Raw genomic sequence first — 22,166 nt, forward strand, 5'->3', positions numbered from 1 at the left:
CAAATAAAAAAAAAATTTATTATTATTATTCTTGATAACACTAAAAATAAAAAGTCTTTGAAAATGTGTTTGCAATAACTCCTTCAGTATCACCAGCAAAGCAGCTTCATTATTATTCCATTAAAGAAGAAAACAATGGGGCTGATTTACTAAGATGAATGCGCTGCGCCAGTTCATACCTCTCATTTGTGCGCCATATACATTTTCAAGTGAGCGTATGAACAGGCGCATGCATAAGCCTAAAACATAATATGCTGGCGCAATTTATAATAGCGAGCGCCGTATCATTAACAGTCCATTCACACAGGGGCAACACTACTTCCAGCGCGACTTTGGGAGACAACTTGGACACGATTTGAGTGTGAATCACAGCGTAACTTGCGGCGACTTGCAACACGCCCAGGCCAGGGCGACTTTAAAGAAAAAAAAAACGTCATGGGTTCCCCTCCAAGAGTATACCAGGCCTTTCAGATCTGGTATGGATATTAAGGGAAACCCCGTGCCAAAAAAAAAAAAATGGCGTGGGGGTCCCCCTCGAAATCCATACCAGGCCCTTCAGGTCTGGCATGGATATTAAGGGGAACCCGCACCAAAAGGAAAAAAAAATGGCGTGGGGCTCCCCCATCAAAATCCATAGCAGACCCTTATCCGAGCACGGAACCTGGCAGGCTGCAGGAAAAGATTCCTTTTTTTTTTTTTTTGGGCTCGGGAATCCCCTTAATATCCATGCCAGACCTGAAGGGCCTGGTATGGAATTTCGGGGGACCCCCACGCATTTTTTTTTTTCTTAATGCTAACATGACCTGTGTGCAAACGGCCTTAAAGAAAACCCATAGAAGTGAACCAGCGCAAAAAAAAAAAAAAGTCAAGTTGAGAGGTGTGCCTGTTCAACTTATGCAAATGAACCTACGTGGCTTGACATTTACTAAGATTTTGCTGGCGCAGTGAACCAGAGCACTTGAACGGGCGCAAATGCCGCTTGCGCATACGCAGTGCGTAAAATTATCTCACGCAGTTCTGAGTGTATTTGCAGGCGCAGCAGGCTTGCTCAGAGAGAGTTAATATTACGTTCTATTTTGGGCATATTTATGTGGACAGTCATATCTATACTATCTCACATCACCCCCATTATATTCGCACTTCCAGCTTCTTTTAATTCTGAGTTGAAGATGCCGTGCGCCAGGTCTATAGCGGCGCACAGATCGCGGCCACCCGTGCGCCGGCATGCTCATAGTAAATGAGGAATTGCGTTGTGTTACAGGCGCAAATGCTTTGTGAATACAAAAACGGTTGTTGCGCGTTGGCGTGCGCCGCTACTCATAGCGCAAATGCTTTGTAAATCACCCACAATGTGCGCTGCATTTGGAGATTTCATAATTTGCCACATCACAAATGTTATTTCTCCCATTATGAACACTAATTTACAAGACCAAGCGCTTCTGCTTCCGAGCATGTAGGTTTGTACTTCGTACTTTTGTCCGACGGACTTGTGCACACACAATCGGAAAAACCGATAACAAACATTTGTGGGCGGAAAATTTTGAGAACATGCTAGCCAACATTTGTTGCCAGAAAGTCCGACAACAAATGTCCGATGGAGCAGACACACGATTGGACTTACCGCCAACAAGCTCACATCCAACGTTTTCCGTCTGAAAGTCTGATCGTGTGTACGCGGCATGTCAGTCAACCTCAGAAATTGGTGCAGAAACCTACTCCTCCTTTGAAGTATCTGGGTCTAATCCTAGACACAACTTGGTTTAGAATATTACTCGATTAAAAGAAACTTCAAACTTTTGATCCCAGACTCCCTAACTTTCCCTGGGCACAGTGCTGATGGGGTTGGCATTCTCATTTTGTGGGGGCATCACTCACTGGGCTTCTATACATCCCAGGCTATGTGCGGAATTTCCTACAGAAGCAGCTGCATGTGACTGGCCATTCCATGGAGGGATTAAAAATAAAATTTTACTACTGGGCTTGCTTTATATTTCTATTTAATTTGCAAATTGATCATATGGAGGAGTCCTCCTCTTTATTTCTCTTTCTTGGCACGTTGTACTTTATTTTTCTAAATTGAAAAAACATTCAAATTTTTTATTTTTTTTTGGGCCTTGGGGAGTCAGAGATAGGTGTTCTGTTTTCCTGTTTAGGTGGCTGGGCACTGTTAATATGCTTAAACTGACAGTTTAAATATCCTGCCTCTTACTCCAGCCTTGATGACCCAGCACAAGGTGGAGGGACAGCTAGCGCTCCCACACGCGTAGAAAACTGCCTTTTTTCAACAAAAAATTATAGAGCTTAGCTCTGTTGCAGGGGTTTTAAGAGTCAGCCAGTGGCCCAGTAAAGTTTTCAGAATTGCAGGTTTGATCTTGATTCTCCCTTTAAAACAAGCCAAGACAATGCAGGGATGACATTGGGAGCTTGCACAGTCTTGGTGCACCTAGGCCTCCATAAATTGACAGTGGTCACATTTTCACAGCCTGGAATTCTTCCTGGTACTCCCTAAGCTATGCTGGTCTGTGAATGTTAAGTTAGATCTGAATAGCCCTATTTCTTTTTGGGTACCACAGTCTGCTATTAGCAACAAGCCTGGTGCTAAAACCAAAGGGCTGTCATCCTGCAACTGGGAGTATCACGTCTATTTAAGACCTAATTTGTAATATGTGTTGAATGTGGGCGCAGGGAAGGACGGTGCTTTTATCTTTCTCACAGATGCCAGTCCATTTCATCCCATCAACGGGGGCTGGGGAGGTTTGGGGAGGTGGCAGGGTTTTTCTTATGGTCTAACAGCAGAAGCGGTTTCTTCAGTTATTTTAGCTTTTATGTCTCAGTTGGTCCAGCTTGTGACTCCTTTTTCATCGTAGTGGTTTATTCTCTTTCAAGGGGTTGAAAAGTGGGTTTTAAATTTTAGTATTGTTGGTGCTACGAAACCCCAGTTTGAACATATTCAGGATAATATAGCCTTTCTTGTGGGCTTCGCTTCTTCGCTTTTTTTTTTTTTTTTTTATGCAAACACAAGGCTGCTTTTCACCTTTTTGTTACCTTTGTTGTATCCAGCACTGGTTCACCCCAAGGAGATCTCTCTCCATTGTCTGTCTGGATTTGGTGAGGGCCATCCAGGTGTTTTGCTTGGCCACTGCTTCTTTTAAGCAGACATATTCTGTTTGTTTATTTCAGAAGGTCTAATAAAGGTTCTCTGGCTTTCAGGTCCACTATTTGTAAGTGAATTCGACAGGGTTTTTGTTCAGGCCCATGAGTTGTGAGAGAGTGCCTCTTTCACATTAAGCCTAGATTCACCCTGACTGCAGGTTCAGCTGAACTCGCACACTTTTATACCTGCATGTCAGTCCAACTTCAAGAGGGATTTCAGAGATATCTGTGTGGGTTCCTGCACAGATGTCTATACAAGTGCCCCCCCCCCCCCGAAGTCAACAAAAGTAGTACAGGAACTACTTTTGGTAATCTGTGCACATGGTGCTATTTCTGGCAATAGCCGCCAATTTGGCATGTGATTTGACATGTCAAATCGCTCCAATGGGAACATGGGCAGAAGCCTACTGCACTAAAGACCTAAAAAAAACTCTGCAAGCTGCTATTTCCCTTCTATTCCCCTTTTTGTTTTGGTCTTTTACTCATTGGACTGATTGACCTGTGGTGTTTAGGTGTGCTTATTGCCAATAAAGTTTTGTGTCCCTAAGTGGATAATAATCAAAATGAGATTTTTTGTATTCACCATAAAATCAGTTTTGTGTAGTTTGAGGAAAAACTCTGCTTCTTCTTGCGTATGCCATCATGTCCTCTGAGTACAGAAATCCTATTCCTGGTAGGATTGTTTCTGGCTTCTACACAAGAGAAATTTAACTGTGTTTTGCATTATAGCTACAGCACTGAAAAACTTTCCCTTTTTTGACACTTGCCCATGCCTGACACCCAGCAATCATCTCCCTACCACATATTCCAATCCACAATCTGATATTGCCATGGTCCAGTGCGATTTTGAGTAGTTTTTATGTAGGGGAAGAAGACTGGAGGCTTTTCAGCTGATTAATTCTGGTTGTTGAGGAGGTGGCACCCATCAGAATCTTAACAACAAATGTCTGGGCTTCCTTCCCACTGTCAGCCGGGGAGCCCAGACAGTAAAAAAAAAACAGAATGTCCCCCCAGACCCTTCAGTTGTGGTATGCATTTTAAGGGAGAACTCGCGTAAAAAAAAAATAAAAAAATTCAAATGGCGTGAGGTTGCTCCCAAACTCCACACCAGACCCTTATCTGAATACGCAGCCTGGCAAGAAAGTGGGTGGGTGGGGGCTGAGGGTCGTGGTATGGGCATCCTCATTGCAAGGGAGAAATTTTATTTAACCTGTGCAGATTTTTGTTCATTTTATCCTTCCACAATTCTTTCTATAGTGCCAACTCCAGATCTCTTTATATCTTGCCAATTTTGTCATTTCCATGGATATGTTCTAGAATGTGCCCATCCTCCTATTTTTAGATAAACTGTACATTTCTACCGATGACCTATCCTCTGTTTAATGCAATCAGCTAGCATTGCAGTGCTATTAGAATCATCATTTTGGGGATGTTATCACTTGGCAAAGTCACACATTACTGTTTTCTGCTGTTTTAATTATTCAATGCAAATTGACTTATTTATTTACTGATATATATTTTTTTTTTTTACTGTACATAAAACATCCACATTTTTTTAAAATTGTTCTTTGATAATGTTTTATTGCAGAGCTATTACTCTTTATGATAAACCTGCTTCAATATTCAAAGAGACTCCAGTTGAGCTACAGCATCAATTATTTATGAAGCTAGCCAAAGACTATGCTCCATTCAGATCTCAGTAAGTTTGGTAAAGAGAATACTGATGTACAAATTTTATAAGGTTATGCTTTAGTTTACTAAGAAGGACTGCATTAAATATATCTGCGTGCAACACCACACAATAGACATACTATCCTATACAAACTATTCTTAAAGGGTAACTCCCCACTTTTGTGAAAAAAATGCTGCAAATAAAAAATATATAGCATATATGTACAATTGCTATGTCGTAATCTACAGCTGCTGTAAAATTTAGTGCAGTTTGGCAGCCTGGAAGCATACTGTACACCAACCAGAAATGTAATCTGCTGCTTGTGTGATTGGCTCACTGATTTTCACTAAGTCAAAATTTAAGCACCCCCTGCAATAGGAAATTCAATTTTTTGCAAGATACAAATGGAAAAAATAGAACACTGACAGGATGCCAAATGATTATTTTGAACCAGTCTCTCTATTCAGAAACAGTATTAAGGACATATTGGAAAACGCACAGCAAACTTTTAGAACAACAAATGGTAGGAATTTGCTGCTAAATGTGTTTAAAATCCCTGCAATGCTCATTGATCACATTGGTTCACATTTTTCTCCAAAAAGTGGAGTTGCTCTTTAAACAGGGCAGTGACTTGTCTGCAACAACTGTGAGTTGTTTAAACTTGGCACTGAGTACCTGAATATTGGAATAAACATGTGACATAGAAAATTGTTTGAAGAAATAGAGCGAAAACACAAAACATTATTCTAATTGTGTATCTGTTGTAGTAACTACTTACCATATCTGAGTTTCTAGGCATTCCAGAAAAAAGATGAATTGCAGTGTGTGTTATCTCATTTGCTTTCTCATCCATTGAGGAGGATTGCAGCCTATAGGAGGATTGGACACTAGAGTGGCTATAAATCAATGATTTTATTTAAAAAATAAAATCTGAATTTTTTTTTTTTTTTTTTATTATTTAAATTGGTTGTTTATTTTAGATTATTCAGCATGAAATTGAGTTTAGTTATAGCATGAGGCTGTATATTTTGCAATATTTACAATTTTGGTCAACTCACTCAATGAATCAAAGCTCTGAAAGCTGAGATAAGATGCACTGCATTGATGCATTCACACAATTTCACAGTAACCATGAGATAAAACAAAGTTCAGGAATATTCATTTTATCCTATTTTGCAAATCTATGTACACTACAAACTGTATGATTGAATCGGTTCTGATATTGCTGTTTTACTAACCTGACAGCTTATTATTCTAAATAGGAAACCTGCATTTTGTTTGCAAATATTAAAATGATTACTACCAGCAAGAATGAGTCCTTACATTTAAAGAGCACCTGTCATTTCAGATCCATCATGGCATTGCCTGTTAGCGGGCATCCACTCACCTGCTGCTGCCATGTCCCTTACCTTGTTGTATCACTGCCACACCACCATTAAAGTGAATGGGACTGGTGATGAGTCAACAGCAGGTCAGAGGAGGAGCCGCTGCGGGACAGAGATGACAGTTGCTCTATAAAAATTATGATTTAAATCAAGCCTTTTTACTAGTGATTTAAATCATGATTTTAAATGGCGATTTAAATCGACTTGAGTAAAATCAAATCCACCCTGTTGTACACTGACGGAAAAAATGTAGGTCACCCCAGGCTAACCCTCCTACTTCCAGCTTGCCTCAGTTTTTTGCTAGTGTCCTAGATGGATGGAAGTCTACCCTTTTTTCTACTAGATTTTTTTTTTCCTTCAATTAAGATCCCAAGAGCACTCTGGTCTTCCTTTATGGACACTGGAAACGCTCTTTTAGGATGTTTCTACCTCTCAAATATTTATTAGCCTTGTTCCAAAGTCGGGGACATCTGTTAAGCTTTGCAGAGTCTTGAGAGTGCACTTCAGATGCTTGTGTGTGTGGGAGATCGTTTCTGGGACTACAAGGTAGCATTTCTCCCCGGTTAATTTAATTTATTCCACCTTGCCTGTATCCCTGCTCAGTTTTGCAGATCACCATCCAGCCCTTGCCCCTAACCAAAATGGGGCATCTACCCCATCTTGAATCTCAAAGTCTTCATTCATGCACAAAAATTCTGTATGGTATTTACTAGGTCTGTCCCTTTTTAAACAAAGACTTTCTAGCCTCTATGGACCTCAAGAACGCATATCTGCATATCTTCATTTATCCAGTACATTAGCGATCCTTATGGTTTGCAGTGGGTCTTCTTGACTTCCTGTTTTATAGCATTGCAATTTGGTTTGGTTTGTCTTCTGCACCCAGATTTTCACCAATGTGTTAGCTTTACTGTGCTCTCAGAGCTTTCACACTATTAAAAACATAGATGATCTTCTGTAGTTGGCATGAAATCTGGCAGATACTGTAATGTAGCCAGAACCATTCCAGGCATGCAGAGGTGTGGTCAGATCCTGAACCTTCAAAAGTCTGTGCTGAAACAGATCCCTCACTTAGAATATCTGGGTATAGTCCTAGATACAGCTCAAGCCAAAAGATTAGTCTTCCCTTCTCTGAGGGTCCTGGGGCTGTCCTTCAAAGCCGTCCTGTTTGTGCAATTTCATCCCAGGCCCCCCCAATACAAGAGTCTTTTTTTGTCATGGCGGAAGTCAGTCCAGTCCTTGAACAGTTCAATTAATCTTACACTGAAGACTGGGTTTACCCTGGCTTGGTGACTCAGGATTCTGGCGCAGGGGACTTGAATGTCAGAGGAATGTCCTGACTGCACAGGAATTTGTGTCCCTGAGTTCTTCTCAGAATATTCCATAAAATATTTCTTGGTGTCCATTGAAGGACACAAGTCCCACCCCACGGGGTATATGATTGTGTTCTTATTACTGCTTTGCCCCAAAACTCAAGACATGCTGTGGGAGTAAAAAGGTGTATACTGGACTGGCTTGCACTTTGTTTGCTAGTGTTCATTTGTCCTGTAAGTAGCAGTATAACAGTAGAAGACTTTCTGTGTTTCTCCATGGAATCCAAGAAAATTATATTACAGAGAATACAAAAATCCTATTTCTTTCCCCCCTCATTTAAAAATGAATATGTTTTTTACATACAGAGTAGAATATGAAAAGTCAGAAGTTGAAAAATCTGCATTCACAGAATTCAACAGAGAGAGCAACATTATTAAATACAACGCTGGAAGACCTGCACTGCTAATCAGTAGCACAAGCTGGACAGGTATTTTGGTATTTTAATTCTATTCCAAACCCAATGTAGACGATAGTTTAGTTTAAAGTTGGTTATCTACTAAACAAAATACATAATTTTACTTTTATTGTACTGAAGGGGGCTATTTATAAATGTTTGTCCACAGGACTCACACATTTTTGTAATTGAATTCAATTGGAAAATGTGTGACCCTTGTGAAAACATGTATAAAAATACCCCTTAACCCTGGACATAGTTGGTTTGAATCTCGGCCAGCTGAGCAGAGACTGGCTGAGATTCAAACCACGTATGGACAGGCTGAATATACCCAAGTGGATCGATCAATTAACTTGGGCACAACCAGCATGTCAGCTTTTTTATGATATTATTGCCAGCGGCTATAGCCTCTAGCAATAATCATTGTGTGTTCTCCCGGTGGGGATGGGAGGGATTCCCCATTACCACTGACTGTGATGGGGGAATTGAGTGACTTTTCTTTCCTACAATGCATGACAATTGCAGCAAAACTCCACTGCAGGTGCCGTTGAAAATAATGTCACCTGCATCTGCATCTTGCAATTGTGCTGTGTTTTGGGATCGCGGGCAGAATCGCAGCAATTCTGCTACAATCCCAAAATGGCCAGATGTTAATAAGGGCTTATTCTGGTGTACTGACTCATGAAGTGAGCTTGATGTGCTTCCTCTAGGCCTACAGCACATCTCCTTGGGTTTGGTGTCAGCCTCACTTTTTTCTGTTGAAATCTAGAAGCACCTTTACTTTGGGACTGAGACTTTCACTGTTGGTTGGACATGCCTTTTGATGGAAAATGCCACCTTTTGCATGTCCATACCACTCAGATTTTTCTTTGAGAGCCACAAATTCTCCTATAACTCTGAAAAAATATAGGACGTGAAAACAGGGAACTTTTCAAGTGGCCAAAAGCATCACAGAAATGTGAATTGTACATTTTGTTGAACTATAGTCCATCCAGTACCACATAGCCATATTTTGATCAGTTTTTTTTATGGTTTCTAACCTCATTTAAATATTTTTTTTTGCAGAGGATGAAGACTTCAGTGTTTTACTGAGAGCACTACAAGGTATGTTGTTGTTTTTGTCTTTTTATAATATGTTTCTATATACATATGCAACACTATGCTTCTTAGACATTAAAGGAAACCTAAGAGAAACATGGACACTCTTATTACTGCCCCTTCGTGACAATGCTATTTGCCTTGCTATTATTCTGAGGCTTTGACTTTAATACTTTTTTAATCTCTGACTGGAAACCTCTGTTCATGTCAGTAAAGTCAGAATATAGTCAAGTCCTTTTATCTGCATATTCATTCTGAGATAGTGACCCAAATTATTGAAGTCAGAAAGTCATTATGACAGCCAGGTAACTAGTAATTACAGTATAACGAGTTAGCACTGTAGCATCAATTTTTTTATTGCTAGCAATATTTGTTTTTTATTCATTTATTTACTTATTTTACAATCAGCTGTCAGCAAAGAAACCTTATGACTTATCCATTGTGAAGAGCACAGCGGCCGGCTATCACTGGTTAAGGATGCCGATGGCCTCCGCTGGGCACCGGCGTTTAGGAGCTATCAGTGTTTTGGGGGGGTTTTTTCTGCCAAAATGCTGCTCCAGAAAGCGCTGGCAGAGGGTTTTTTTTTTTTTTTTCTGCCACTAAACTCTCTTGCCAAAAAACACTGCTAAAAGCCTATGTGTGCATGAACACATAGGATAACATGCAGAGGAGTTTAGAGGCAGTTAAAAAAAATGTCTGACACACACAAAACAGCAGCTGTAAAAATGCCCAGTGTTCATGAGGCTTGAGAATTGCAGGGGTCAGGGGAATATTTCAGGGTTAACACTGATAACATACAGTTCAGGGTATTTTTTAATTGTTAACCCTTCTATTACAACAAGGTAATGGCAGTCTATATCTTTATATTTATCTCGTAACTGTTTTGTGAGGGAGCCTTTGTCAAAGAGGGGAAGAACTGCTTGTGCTGTTTTTTCATAAGTAAAACTGAATTGTTGGACAGGGTGGCCTATTTAATGCCCTTAATGTCAATTATAAATACATATAATTGATCAGTGAACTGCTGGAAAAACAGCCACTTTACTACACTAGGTGTAAATTGCACATTTAGGGTGAAAGCATTCCAAGTTGTTAGTTTTAGGTAAGTGACACTTTTTTTCGCAAAAAAAAAAAATGCAGAATAAAATGCAAAAGTAACTTTCACAAAGTGTTTTTGTAGCATTAATAAAGTGGAGTTCCACCCAAAAGTGGAAGCTCCGCTTATCTGACTCCCCCCCCCCCCCCCCCTTCGGTGCCACATTTGACACCTTTTTGGGGGGGGGGAGCGAGTACCCATCCCCACTTCCAAGAGATCTGGCTGTGGCAGCGCCCTACTCCTTCCCCCCCCTGCTGTTGAGACAGTCAGAAAGCGTGTAGTTGCTGACTTTTAATTTCTTGCTGGGGTGGGGGTGGAACTCCACTTTAGGTGGATTTAAATGACCGTAAATCATGAAATTGTAAAGAATCTGGAAGTTATCTTTTATGGTTGCAAAGTTTGGGTTATCCAAGATTGGCTCTTCACCACCATGCAGCATGGCAGGCAAGCTTTTCATGCACATCTGGGCATTTTGGTATGAATGACCTGACCACCTAGAGATGTTTGTGGAGCGAGTTCACAGCAAACACAAAAATGCAGTGGGACAAGGAATGTGCTGAGTGCATAAACAATAGTGTCAAGTTTTCTTAAAAAAAATAAATAAATACATTTCCCTGAATATTATTAGTTTCTACAGGCACTCATAACATGATGATATGAAAGTATAACTAGGGGGAGAACTGTTTAGGTTTAGCTAGTGGTGAGGAGTTAAAACCCTGGTGCCCAACCTGTAGTCCTCGGACCTCAGCAGTCTGTAGTGGGAAGATTGGATAGGGGTAATAGCACTGATCTCCACCAGCCTCATGTAACATGTTTCTGGTTTCATATTGTCTTGTGCAGCATGTCTCTAGCCCAAAAATGTAGGCTGTACACTGTCTATCATTTCCTCTATTAGGTCTGCAGTTTGGTAGTCCTCTCAAGCATAACATGTGATATTATGTGCAACCCTTTTGGTGATGTTAGGGCCCACAGTTGAGGCCCCATGTAGCCCATAAATTGACAACCACTGAGATAAAACCACTGGCAAGTTTTTATTGCTTTCTGGGTCTCTGTTAGGGAGATTCACTCCCAATGTCACCATGAATGAAAGTGAGGGTAAACACAAAATGTTGACTTGCCACCATTAAATGAGTAGAGGGGGATTCTTTCAATGGGAATATTTGGTCCTGTGACAGCTAAAATGTGATATCCCTCCCATTCAAAGGATTTCTCGCTTCCTGTTGAGTCTGCAGGACAAGATGTAAAGGGGAATCTGCAGATGGCAAAAGAAAAACTTGACAGTGGTTTCCCCTACGCAATTGAACATGGTGAAAAAAATTTTTTTTTCCTTTTTAGATATGCTTTAATGGGTACATCAGACAGATGTAACGTGTAACGTGTCACGTGTTTCATAAAACATCATAAATATACTTGTCTTGGATAACCCAAACTACAGCTACACCACATTGTGTGCTGCCCACAGAAACCACCACAATCCCCTTGGCGGGAAAAAAAAAACAGCTGCACTGCTCATGTAAAACATAATTTTTTGAGCACAACAGTATGAGAAAACAACACCCTAAAATCTAAGATACTGTACCATGCAATTTATGTCCTCTGAAATGTATATGTGGGGTTCTATAAATTTAACACAAATGTTTGTAAAATAACACCAGTTATATTCACAAGCATAAACTCAAATGTTTACTAAACACATCCAATAACCGTTTAAGCAATATTGTACAACTATTGAATAACCATTTGACCCTCTGTACATCGCTTTTGTCAAAATGAACTGTGTGTGTGTGTATGTACTGTATATGTATATGTGTGTGTGTGTGTGTGTGTGTATATATATATATGTATGTGTGTGTGTGTGTGTGTGTGTGTATGTACTGTATATGTATATGTGTGTGTGTGTGTGTGTGTGTATATATATGTATGTGTGTGTGTGTGTGTGTGTGTGTATGTGTATATATATATATATATATATATATATATATATAATATAATATTTATTATTATACACTATAGTTGTAGCTGAGCTAACACTGATATGTGTTCCCACATCCAAACAAGTCACTTGTGTTATAGAAGTGCAACGCAACAATGTAATAATCACTTTATTCATTTAAAAAAATAAACCAAATATTCACAAAATCACTGCTATTTTATATATTGAAGCAAATTTTAATTATTATTCTGCTTGCTAGATTTATGGGGAAGATGTTGATTTGCAAACATATGACTTGCATGTTATAAAACAAGCATGAGGTGGCTACCCTGTAGGCGCATACCTCCTTTTTGATGTTTTTCTTAATCCCGAAAAATGGCTCCAACACAAGATGTTTTTTTCAAATTTGGTGTTCTTGCAATAATGGACGGTTTATCTGTGATGTATTTGTATAGAGTTCATACATTATACTGACTAACATTTAAGTATTTCACAAGACTTTATGCTTTGTTTGCTCCAGCTTGGCATTGCACATTATTTATTGCTAAGTTTGTGGTCAACATGGAATCCTGAATAATTTTTCATTGAGTTCCCCAGAGGTGACCCTCAAAAACAATGTTGCGTGCATATTTTTAGCCTCCATGTGCATAATTTTACACTTTTTTCAATAATAAATCTCCTCTATATTGTAAAATTGGAAACTGCCAATGAAAACGTAGCTTTTCTTTCTGTGTTTAATAATCGTCAAAGACTGCAGGCAATAATGTCTCCACCCCAAAACTAACCTTCCTCAATGCTTTTCATCACTGCTGGCTTGCTCACAAGGATAGAGGAAGTCTTGTGAGTGAAGCAGCAGTGGTAAAATGCATTAAGAAAGGTTGGTTTTGAGTGGAGACATTATAGTATGCAGTCTTTTTTGACAATTATTAAACACAGAAAAAGGAACTACGTTTTTGCAGTGCGGCTTATATTTTCTATATTTTTGATCAAGAGTGGAGACAGCACCCGGGTTGTCCATGTGTGATGAAAGGTGCTAGTCATGAGCAGAATCGTGGGTTTGAGTGTTTTTTTGTAATAAACCTCATCTGCCTTGTAACTGCACAACATTCTATTTTATTAAGGTCTCCCTGCAAAGTTACTAAATCTTGTGCCAATTTTATTACACTATATAATTTTGGCATCATAAGCACAAACTGAAATTGAACTCTCAAGTTAAATGGTATAGGTTCTAACAGACCCCCTGACCCCCTGCATCTCACACAACCTTAGATCATTTAGAGTAGTGATGGTCAACTTGAAAATGAACACCTCAAATGTGGCCCCCTGACTGGGGAAGGCTGCACAATAGCAGCGCCTTTTCGCACCTCAATACACCAGTACAATAACCCCTAGACAAAATATCAACCCCCAACAGTGGTGTCAGTGGATGCAATAATAACCCTCAGCATTGGTGTCAGCAGACGCAGTAACAACACCAAACATTGGTGCCAGCGAATGTAATAATAGCCCCCAACACCTGACCACAGTAATAGCCCCCAGCACTGATCTCCATACCATTAAACCCCCCCCCAACACACATTTTTCAGTCAAATTCAACCCCCCAAATTGGAGGTCATGGCAGAGAAAGCTAACCCCCATTCCCCTACGCTGCATTGGTGATCATGGCATCAAAAGGTAACCCTCCCAACCCCCACCTGCATTGGTGGTCATGGCAGTGAAAGGGATAACTCCCCATTCCCCCTCCCATTAGTGGTCATGACAGTAAAACTGTTAACCCCCCACCCTATTGGTGGTCATGGCAGTAAATGTGTTAATCTCCCCATCCCCTGTATTGGTACTCATGCTAATGACATTGAAAGATTTAACTTCTCATTCCTCTCCCCCACAATTGACTTGCCTATTGACACTCTCCCACGCTGCTTTTAGGCTGGGACTTTCATTGTAAATGGATAACTTTACCCAATCTTTCTCTTTCAGTGCCAGCAGTAGAACATACCGCTGTCACTCTGTCAACTATTAGGGTTCCAACAGCCTGTGGGCCGCATATAGATGGCAGGCCACATGCATGTTGAGTACAGGGGAATTGGAGAATGAGCCATTTATCTTTTACTCTCTGGTCATGTTCCTGAAGCCAGTTTTCTATCCATGTACAGTGCATTTTAAAAGTATTCATATCACCTGAAATTTTCCACATTTTGTCATGTTACCACCAAAAACATAAATGCATTTTATTGGGATTTTATATGATAGACCAACACAAAGTGGCACAGAAATGTGAAAGGGAAGGAAAATAAAACATGGTTTTCATTTTTTTTTTTTTTTTTTTTTTTTTTTTTTTTACAAATATGTGAAAAGTGTGGCATGCATTTGTATTCAGCCTCCCTGAGTCAATACTTTGCAAGTCTTTTTGGGTATGTCTGTCTATACCAGCTTTGCACATCTAGAGAGTGAAAATTTTGCTCATTCTTCTTTGCAAAATAGCTCAAACTCTGTCAGATTGAATGGAGAGCGTTTTGTGAATACATTTTCAAGTCTTGCCACAGACTCTATTGGATTTAGATCTGGACTTTGACTGGGCCATTCTAACACATGACTATGCTTTTGATCTAAATCATTCCATTGTAGCTCTGACTGTATGTTTAGGTTGTTGTCCTGCTGGAAGTCGAACCTCTGCCCCAGTCTCAGGTTTTCTTCTAAGATTGCCCTGTATTTGGCTCCATCCATCTTCCCATGGACTCTGACCAGCTACCCTGTCCCTGCTGAAGAAAAGCATCCCTACAAAATGATGCTGTCACCACCATTATTTTACGGTGAGGATGGTGTGTTCAGGGTTATGTGCAGTGTTAGTTTTCCACCACACACAGAGTTTTGCTTTTAGGCCAAAAAGGTTTAATTTTGGTCTCATCTGACCAGAGCACCTTCTTACACGTTTGCTGTGTCCCCCACATGGCTTCTCGCAAACTGCAAACAGGACTTCCTATGGCTTTCTTTCAACAATGACTTTCTTCTTGCCACTCTTCCATAAAGGCCAGATTTGTGGAGTGCACAACTAATAGTTGTCCTGTGGGCAGATTCTCCCACCTGAGCTGTGGATCTCTGCAGCTCCTCCAGTTACCATGGGCCTCTTGGCTGCATTTTCTGATTAATGCTCTCCTTGCTCAACCATGTCTTGGTAGGTTTGCAATTGTGCCATATTCTTTTAGTTTTCAGGGGATTGATTAAACAGTGCTCCATGAGATGTTCAATGCTTGGGATATTTTTTTATAATTTAACCTTTTTTATAATTTAACTTCTCCACAACTTTCTCCCTGACCTGTCTGGTGTGTTCCTTGGCCTTCATAATGCTGTTTGTTCACTAAGGTTCTCTAACAAACCTCTGAGGGCTTCTCATAACAGGTGACTTCTGAAGGCAATTTGTTCCGCTAGATTTTAGTTAGGGGCATCAGAGTAAAGGGGGCTGAATACAATTGCATGCCAAACGTATTTCACATATTTATTTGTAAATAAATGTGTAAAACCATTTATCGTTTTCCATCCACTTTATAATTATGTGCCACTTTGTGTTGGTCTATCGCATAAAATCCCAATAAAATACATTTTTTTTTGGTTGTAACATGACAAAATGTGGAAAATTTAAAAGGGGTATGAATAATTTTTCACGACACTGTACATACAAAATCCTTCAGTGCCAATAGACCTCAATATATAAAGTAAATGTTTGAGATACATTGTTGAATGCTTGAGCAAATGCCAATTAACCACTTCCACTGAACTTTAAAATTACTACGCACTTCCTAATACAGTATCTCACAAAGTGAGTACACCCCTCACATTTTTGTAAAGATTTTATTTATATCTTTTCATGTGACAACACCGAAGAAATGATACTTTGCTACAATGTAAAGTAGTGTGTACAGCTTGTATAACAGTGTAAATTTTCTGTCCCTCAAAATAAATCAACACAACAAAAGTGAGTACACCCCACCATGTTGAACTTCCAGTGACCAGTATGAGAGAGTGAGAGGGATAACACCAAATTTAACACACCTGCTCCCTATTCACACCTGAGACCTTGTAACACTAATGAGTCACATGACCCCAGAGAGGGAAAATGGCTAATTGGGCCCAATTTTTGACATTTTCACGTAGGGGTGTACTCACCTTTGTTGCCAGTGGTTTGGACATTAATGTGTTGCGTTATTTTGGGGGGACAGCAAATTTACACTGTTATACAAGCTGTACACTCACTGCATTGTAGCAAAGTGTAATTTCTTTAGTGTTGTCACATGAAACAATATAATAAAATATTTACAAAAATGTGAGGAGTGTCCTCATTTTTTTTGAGATACTATAGGACATGAATAAGTTGGTCTGACAAGAATGGTATTTCATAATTCCATGGTGATTGATACTTACGATACCATTTTTCAGAGGCAAATTCTTCAATATTGTCTCTTGCTATATTCTAACAACATTGCAGACTATTGATGTTCAGCTGACTGGTCTTTAATTTCTTGGTATACATCTCAAATGTTCTGGAATGGCCAAGCCAAAACAGAATTTGTGGCTAGATTTGATATAGGCTGTTTTTACATTCAAATATTATTTATTGATAATATTCTTATTCTTCAGTATTTGTATAGCACTGAAATTTTGTGCAATGCTTGACAAAATGAGGGGAGACAGTACTGTTACAATATCATTCAATACAACAGGGATCAGAGCGCCCTGCTCATTAGAGATTAAAAAAAAAAAAAAAAAAAAGCAACTGTTCTGTATTTGTGAGCATACAGTGGAATATCAAAGACACAACCTCATGCAAAATAACACTTCCTTAACCTTCCGGCCTCATACACACTGGACGTTTTTACAGAAGCTGTTTTTGGCTTCAGGCGTTTTTTTCTACAGTCAATAAACTCCCCATCATGTTATCCTATGTGTCCATGCACACATAGACTATCAGCAGTTTTTTGGCTGGGGCGTTTTTTAGATTAAAAAACAAAAAACAAAACTAGTGGGTTCTGAGAGGAGTTTTTCAGCTGTAAAAATGCTCTAACATAAAAAAAGCTGATAAACGCTCAAAAACGCAGCTCACCAGGAGTTTTTGATGTTTTTGACCCGCTGAAAAAAAACTCTAAAGAAACGCTAACACGGAAAAACGCTAATAAACGCTATTGCAAAAAACGTTGAAAAACTCACTGCAAAGCTACTAGTGCTTTTATACTGTTATTTTAATGTTTAGTGTGCATGAGGCCTTAAACTCCAAAAAGGAGTGTGTGTGTGTGTGTGTAAAAAAACAAGGAGACACTGAAAGCAGTACAGGAGTAAGTTTAATAGTAGACATGACTTGGTCTATTTCTGTTCATCAAAGAAGAAAAAATTTGATTTAGTGCTATAAAAGAATATAATCTATAAACTTCCAAATGGTTAAATATTTTTGGTAGACACTGTATAATGGTGCATTTAACAGTTTACCTGGAGTTCTTCTTTTATAGATGCTTTTTCATCTAAAGATTTGCTTGTTGCTTTTTTCATACATAATAACTCCTGCTTTTAATGTTTTGTGTGTTCCTTTTTGTTGTTATAGACTATGATGAGTTCATCAGCAATGGAAGCACTCTTCCTTCCCTTGTTTGTGTTATTACAGGTAATGGTTACTTTGAAGTGAACATGAAGTAAAAAAATAAGTACCGTATTTATTGGCATATAACACGCACCCCAAGTTTAGGAGGGAATTTTAAGGGAAAAAAACATACATTTAAATGCCCATCAATGCAGCCTTATCAGTGTCCATCTGCAGCCTTGTCCATCATTGCACCCTTGTCAGTGTCATATGCAGCTTTGTCATGCAGCCTATCTATCATTGCAGCCTTGTCAGTGTCATTTTCAGCTTTGTCAGTTTTATTTTCTGGTTTTATTTTTAAAAATGGCGCGATGTCCTGTGTATCTCGGCGGTGCTCGGTAGTTCTCGGCCGCTTTCGGCCCTCCTTGTCAGCCTTCGGCCCCTCTCATCGGCCTTCGGCCCCTCTCGACGGCTTTTGGCCATTCTCTGCGGTTTTTGGCTGCCGAGAAGGGACGAAGGCTGCCGAGAAGGGCCGAAGGCCGCCGAGAAGGGACGAAGGCGGCCGAAAGCCGCCGAGAAGGGCCGAAAGCCTCAGAGAAGGGACAAAGGCGGCTGAAAGCCGCCCAGAGGCTCCAAAATAGTGGAGGATCGGCGTATAACATGCATCCGTGATTTTCCCCTGATTTTAAGGGGAAAAGAGTGCGTGTTATACGCCAATAAATACGGTATCTAACCCATACCAAGAAATATCCATGTGCCTGACTGGCATGTTCAGGTTCACCAAATCCTTGGACATTCTGATATGAACATATCAACCCAGCTTGCTGGGTTGCATGCCAGGGCCTTCCTATTCCTGCTTCCTAAGAATAACTATTTTGGCCATTGAGGTTGCCTATTACCGAGATGGGACAATAGAAAGTCTTAAGGTGGAACTAAACTCCCAGTTAACATTAACTATTTTTAATCCTTATGCTGGTAGCCTTATCAAAAATGTATAGGCTGAAATCGTGCTGCACTCGGATTTCATGCGTTCCTGTGTGATCCATGGCTTGAAACAGCCCAATAAGTAGAATTATAGAAACACATTTTTCTTTTCATTTTGGATAGAATAAAGGGGTATTGTAACCCCTGTCCAGTGTTGTGTTGTGTGTGTTTTTTTTTTTTTTCCCATCTGTATCCGTTTGGGGAGATTTCCCGTAACTTCCTGTCCCATAGCCAAAACAGGAAGTAGGAGGAAATACCTCCAAAATGAGGGAAACCCTGGTTCCCACCAGAACTAGTGTCCCCATTGGGATTTTGTTTCAGTGATAATTGTAAACAGGACAAATGAAGCGGGGTGATCTCTCTAATGGGGGCACAGACAGAAATAAAACCCTGAAAGAGCTCTAATTCCTTCCCACTCTGTCCAAAACGAAATGTTTTAAGTGATTGGGTTTAGATCTATGTCAAGGGTGCCTATAGAGAAATGGTGTTACTGCCCACTGGCGCAGTAGCCTCCCATGGTGCACATAAGCACTGTTTCTACAATTGAGCCCCCATGAGAGAAACATGTTAGAGAGGGTTACCCCATGTGTAGGAGACCAAACTGAAGCCATTTCTTTTTGTTTACTAATAGGAGATCACTATATACCAGTGGAGTGTTAGGATGGGCACCATTTCGTTGTAGACCTCAATATAAATAGGGAACTAGCGATGAATCGACTTCTAATGGTTCAGGCATAAAAAGCAGACTATGCCCTGGTTCAAACCATTGCGGCTGTGAAATAATGCTACTTGGCATGATTTCAAAGCCGCTGATCAGTGCAATTTCATGTGCAGCTTGCTGACATCTGTGTGACTTCATTTACACAGATGTCAATGCAAGTCGCATATGAAATCGCACAGAAATAGTGCAGGAACCTTTTTCAAAGTTGCTGCGGCTCAGTTCTATTACTGCAAATGGGGTGTGACTTTTCATGCTAATTTGAACTATCAAGTCCAATGACAAGTCGCACTGAAACGGGGCTAAATGTTGCTTCTAACATATTCTTGCATTTTATTTTACTTAATCAAGTGACTCTTAGGGATTGATTTACTAATAATGGAGAGTGTGAAATCTGGTGTAGCTTTGCATAGAAACCAATCCGCTGCCAGGTTTTTTATTTTATTTTTTTGTTTTGTTTTTTTGTCAAAACTCAAACTGAATTAGAAACAGATTGGCTACCATGCACAGCTGCACAAGATTTTGCACTCTCCTGTTTTAGTAAATCAACCCCATTGGTTCAAGTACACATACAGTAAAAGAGTGAAAAAAAAAAGAGGAATATAAACAAGAAACCATCAACCCAAGAAAAATGTATTAAATGATAAAAGGTCTAATAATAATCATAGAGCAGCTCATAGTGAGGCTCGACCAGCCTAAATCACAAAAGGAAAATAGTAGTTTTCATACCGCTCTCCCAACTAAGAACATCTAATATAAATCATACATTGAACATAAAAAAATTTGAATAAATTGGATATATATGTGTAATGTCCATACACCGCCACCAGATGTCTCCAATCAAATGAAAGTGATATCTTCTTTAAAGTCCATACAATAAGATGTGAAATCAAAGTGCCTTCTTCCACCAGCCCCTAGACCAGGAGTCTCAAACAGGCGGCCCTCCAGCTGCTGCAAAACTACAAGTCCCATTATGCCTCTGCCTTTGGGAGTCATGCTTGTAACTGTCAGCCTTGCAATGCCTCATGGGACTTGTAGTTTTGCAACAGCTGAGTTCGTTTTTGCCACCAGTTTGAGACCCCTGCCCTAGAAAAACGTCCTACTCCCCAAACGTAAATGACACCCATCACAGGTAGTCATAAACCGCATGTAAAGCAGGGATGTATCCTCCAGGGAAAGGAAAACCGGCCCATAAAGATGCACACCCACCGGGCAAGGTACATCACATATGTCAAGAAGAATAAAAAAAAGCTGCTCTTAGTGCAGTTTTTAAAATGTATTGCATCGCAACTAAAAAATACACTTACAATGTTGTTGATCAAGAAGAGCTCATTAAAGACAAGCAGGGACGCCGATCATGTTCCACGGGATGGTGGAAGTGACGTGGCAAGTACTAGCCAACTGATGTGCTTCATCAGCAACGTCTTGCGTCCTCAGAGGTAACGAGATCGGAACTGTCCACTTTCTCCTTTTATATACACTCACCATAATAGAATATTCAATGCACTTCAATCCTTATTAATGGCTCATAAACCGATCCAAAAACTGCTATACCCATACACAATACTTTATTACCGACTCTTATTTTTTATATATATATATATATATATATATATATATATATATATATATATATATATATATATAATATTAAAAAATGTAGAACATTACATTTTTGATAATAAACTGTTATTTGGAGGTAGAAGCTATGTACCACCTATACATTTATGTTGTTGCATCGTCTAGTGAATCTTTGGTGGTATTATCAAAGGAATATAAAACCACTGTTTAGCTAAAAAAAAACAAGTGCTATATGTTCCATCTTGTGGAACAAGTTGATACTACACTAACAAAAAAAAACAAAAAATACAATTAAAATTCCGTTGCTCCATCTCACAAAAAAGATTGGAACACCATCACAATTAATAATTTGAGATATAACAGTTCAAATCAATATCCACGTTGATACCTGCGGGATTAAGAGTATTTCATTTGAAAATCCATTCTGTTTCATTTTTTTGTCTCATATCGCCTCCTCGCCAATCCGGTTCAACCCTGTCTATTCCACAAAAAGAGGCCAGACTGGGATCCCTATTGTGGTGGGTTCTAAAATTAGTAGATAAACTGTGTTTTGGGAATCCCTTTTTTATGTTCTCCAGATGTTCATTGATTCTAATCCCTAGTTTTCTGATTGTGAGTCCCACATACTGGATCCCGCATGGGCAAGAAATAAAATGTCACATGGGTGGAATCCAAGAAATACATTTATTAATTTTATATTCTTTCCCAGTATTGTGGGATTTGAAGGTTTCTATTTTCCTACTATTAATTTTGGTTGTCCTACAGCAGGGGGGGGGGTGCCAAATCAGTGGCCCGCAGAGCCCTCTGATGTGGCCCCCGACCTCCTTCTGTGGGATGGCAGATCATGGGTTGCAGACCCACCATCCCAGAGCATCTATGTTGTTAATGAAGCTGGCAAAGCAAGCGGCTGTGGAGCAGAGCTGTATAAGCTGATGCTTCCTGTATAGCGCCATCTCCTGCCACAGACGGAGTGATACCAAATGCACTCTGCCGGGGACAGCAACAGCAGGCGATACCTGAATAGAAGACTGTTAATAAAGTTCAGTTTATTACTAAAATTGCAGTGTTTATACGGGCATATCTGTGCGGTGGTTACTGGGCTGCTTTCAAACTGATCCGCAGGTGCAGTGCACCCTCAGGTTACCTGCACTGAGGCATAGACTTCTGTTATTATCTGCGGGTTTGTTGTGCTTTCAGAAAGTGCACCACACCTGCAGAATA

At 39.8% G+C, this 22,166-nt stretch overlaps 1 protein-coding gene across 2 annotated transcripts in view; it reads left to right on the plus strand.

The window, feature by feature from the left end:
* Positions 1 to 22,166, plus strand: part of ALG1 (ALG1 chitobiosyldiphosphodolichol beta-mannosyltransferase) — a 94,247-nt gene that overhangs the window by 49,219 nt on the left and 22,862 nt on the right. For both annotated transcript variants that reach the window (XM_077448815.1, XM_077448816.1), the window contains 4 exons: positions 4,742 to 4,852; positions 7,887 to 8,008; positions 9,041 to 9,079; positions 17,687 to 17,746. In XM_077448815.1, the coding sequence (XP_077304941.1) occupies positions 4,742 to 4,852; positions 7,887 to 8,008; positions 9,041 to 9,079; positions 17,687 to 17,746 (332 nt within the window). The remainder of the gene's footprint in view (positions 1 to 4,741; positions 4,853 to 7,886; positions 8,009 to 9,040; positions 9,080 to 17,686; positions 17,747 to 22,166) is intronic.

The sequence above is a fragment of the Lithobates pipiens genome, unplaced genomic scaffold, assembly GCF_037356315.1.
Source record: "Lithobates pipiens isolate NorthernLeopardFrog02 unplaced genomic scaffold, aLitPip1_a1.2 Scaffold_22, whole genome shotgun sequence".
Classification (NCBI taxonomy): domain Eukaryota; kingdom Metazoa; phylum Chordata; class Amphibia; order Anura; family Ranidae; genus Lithobates; species Lithobates pipiens.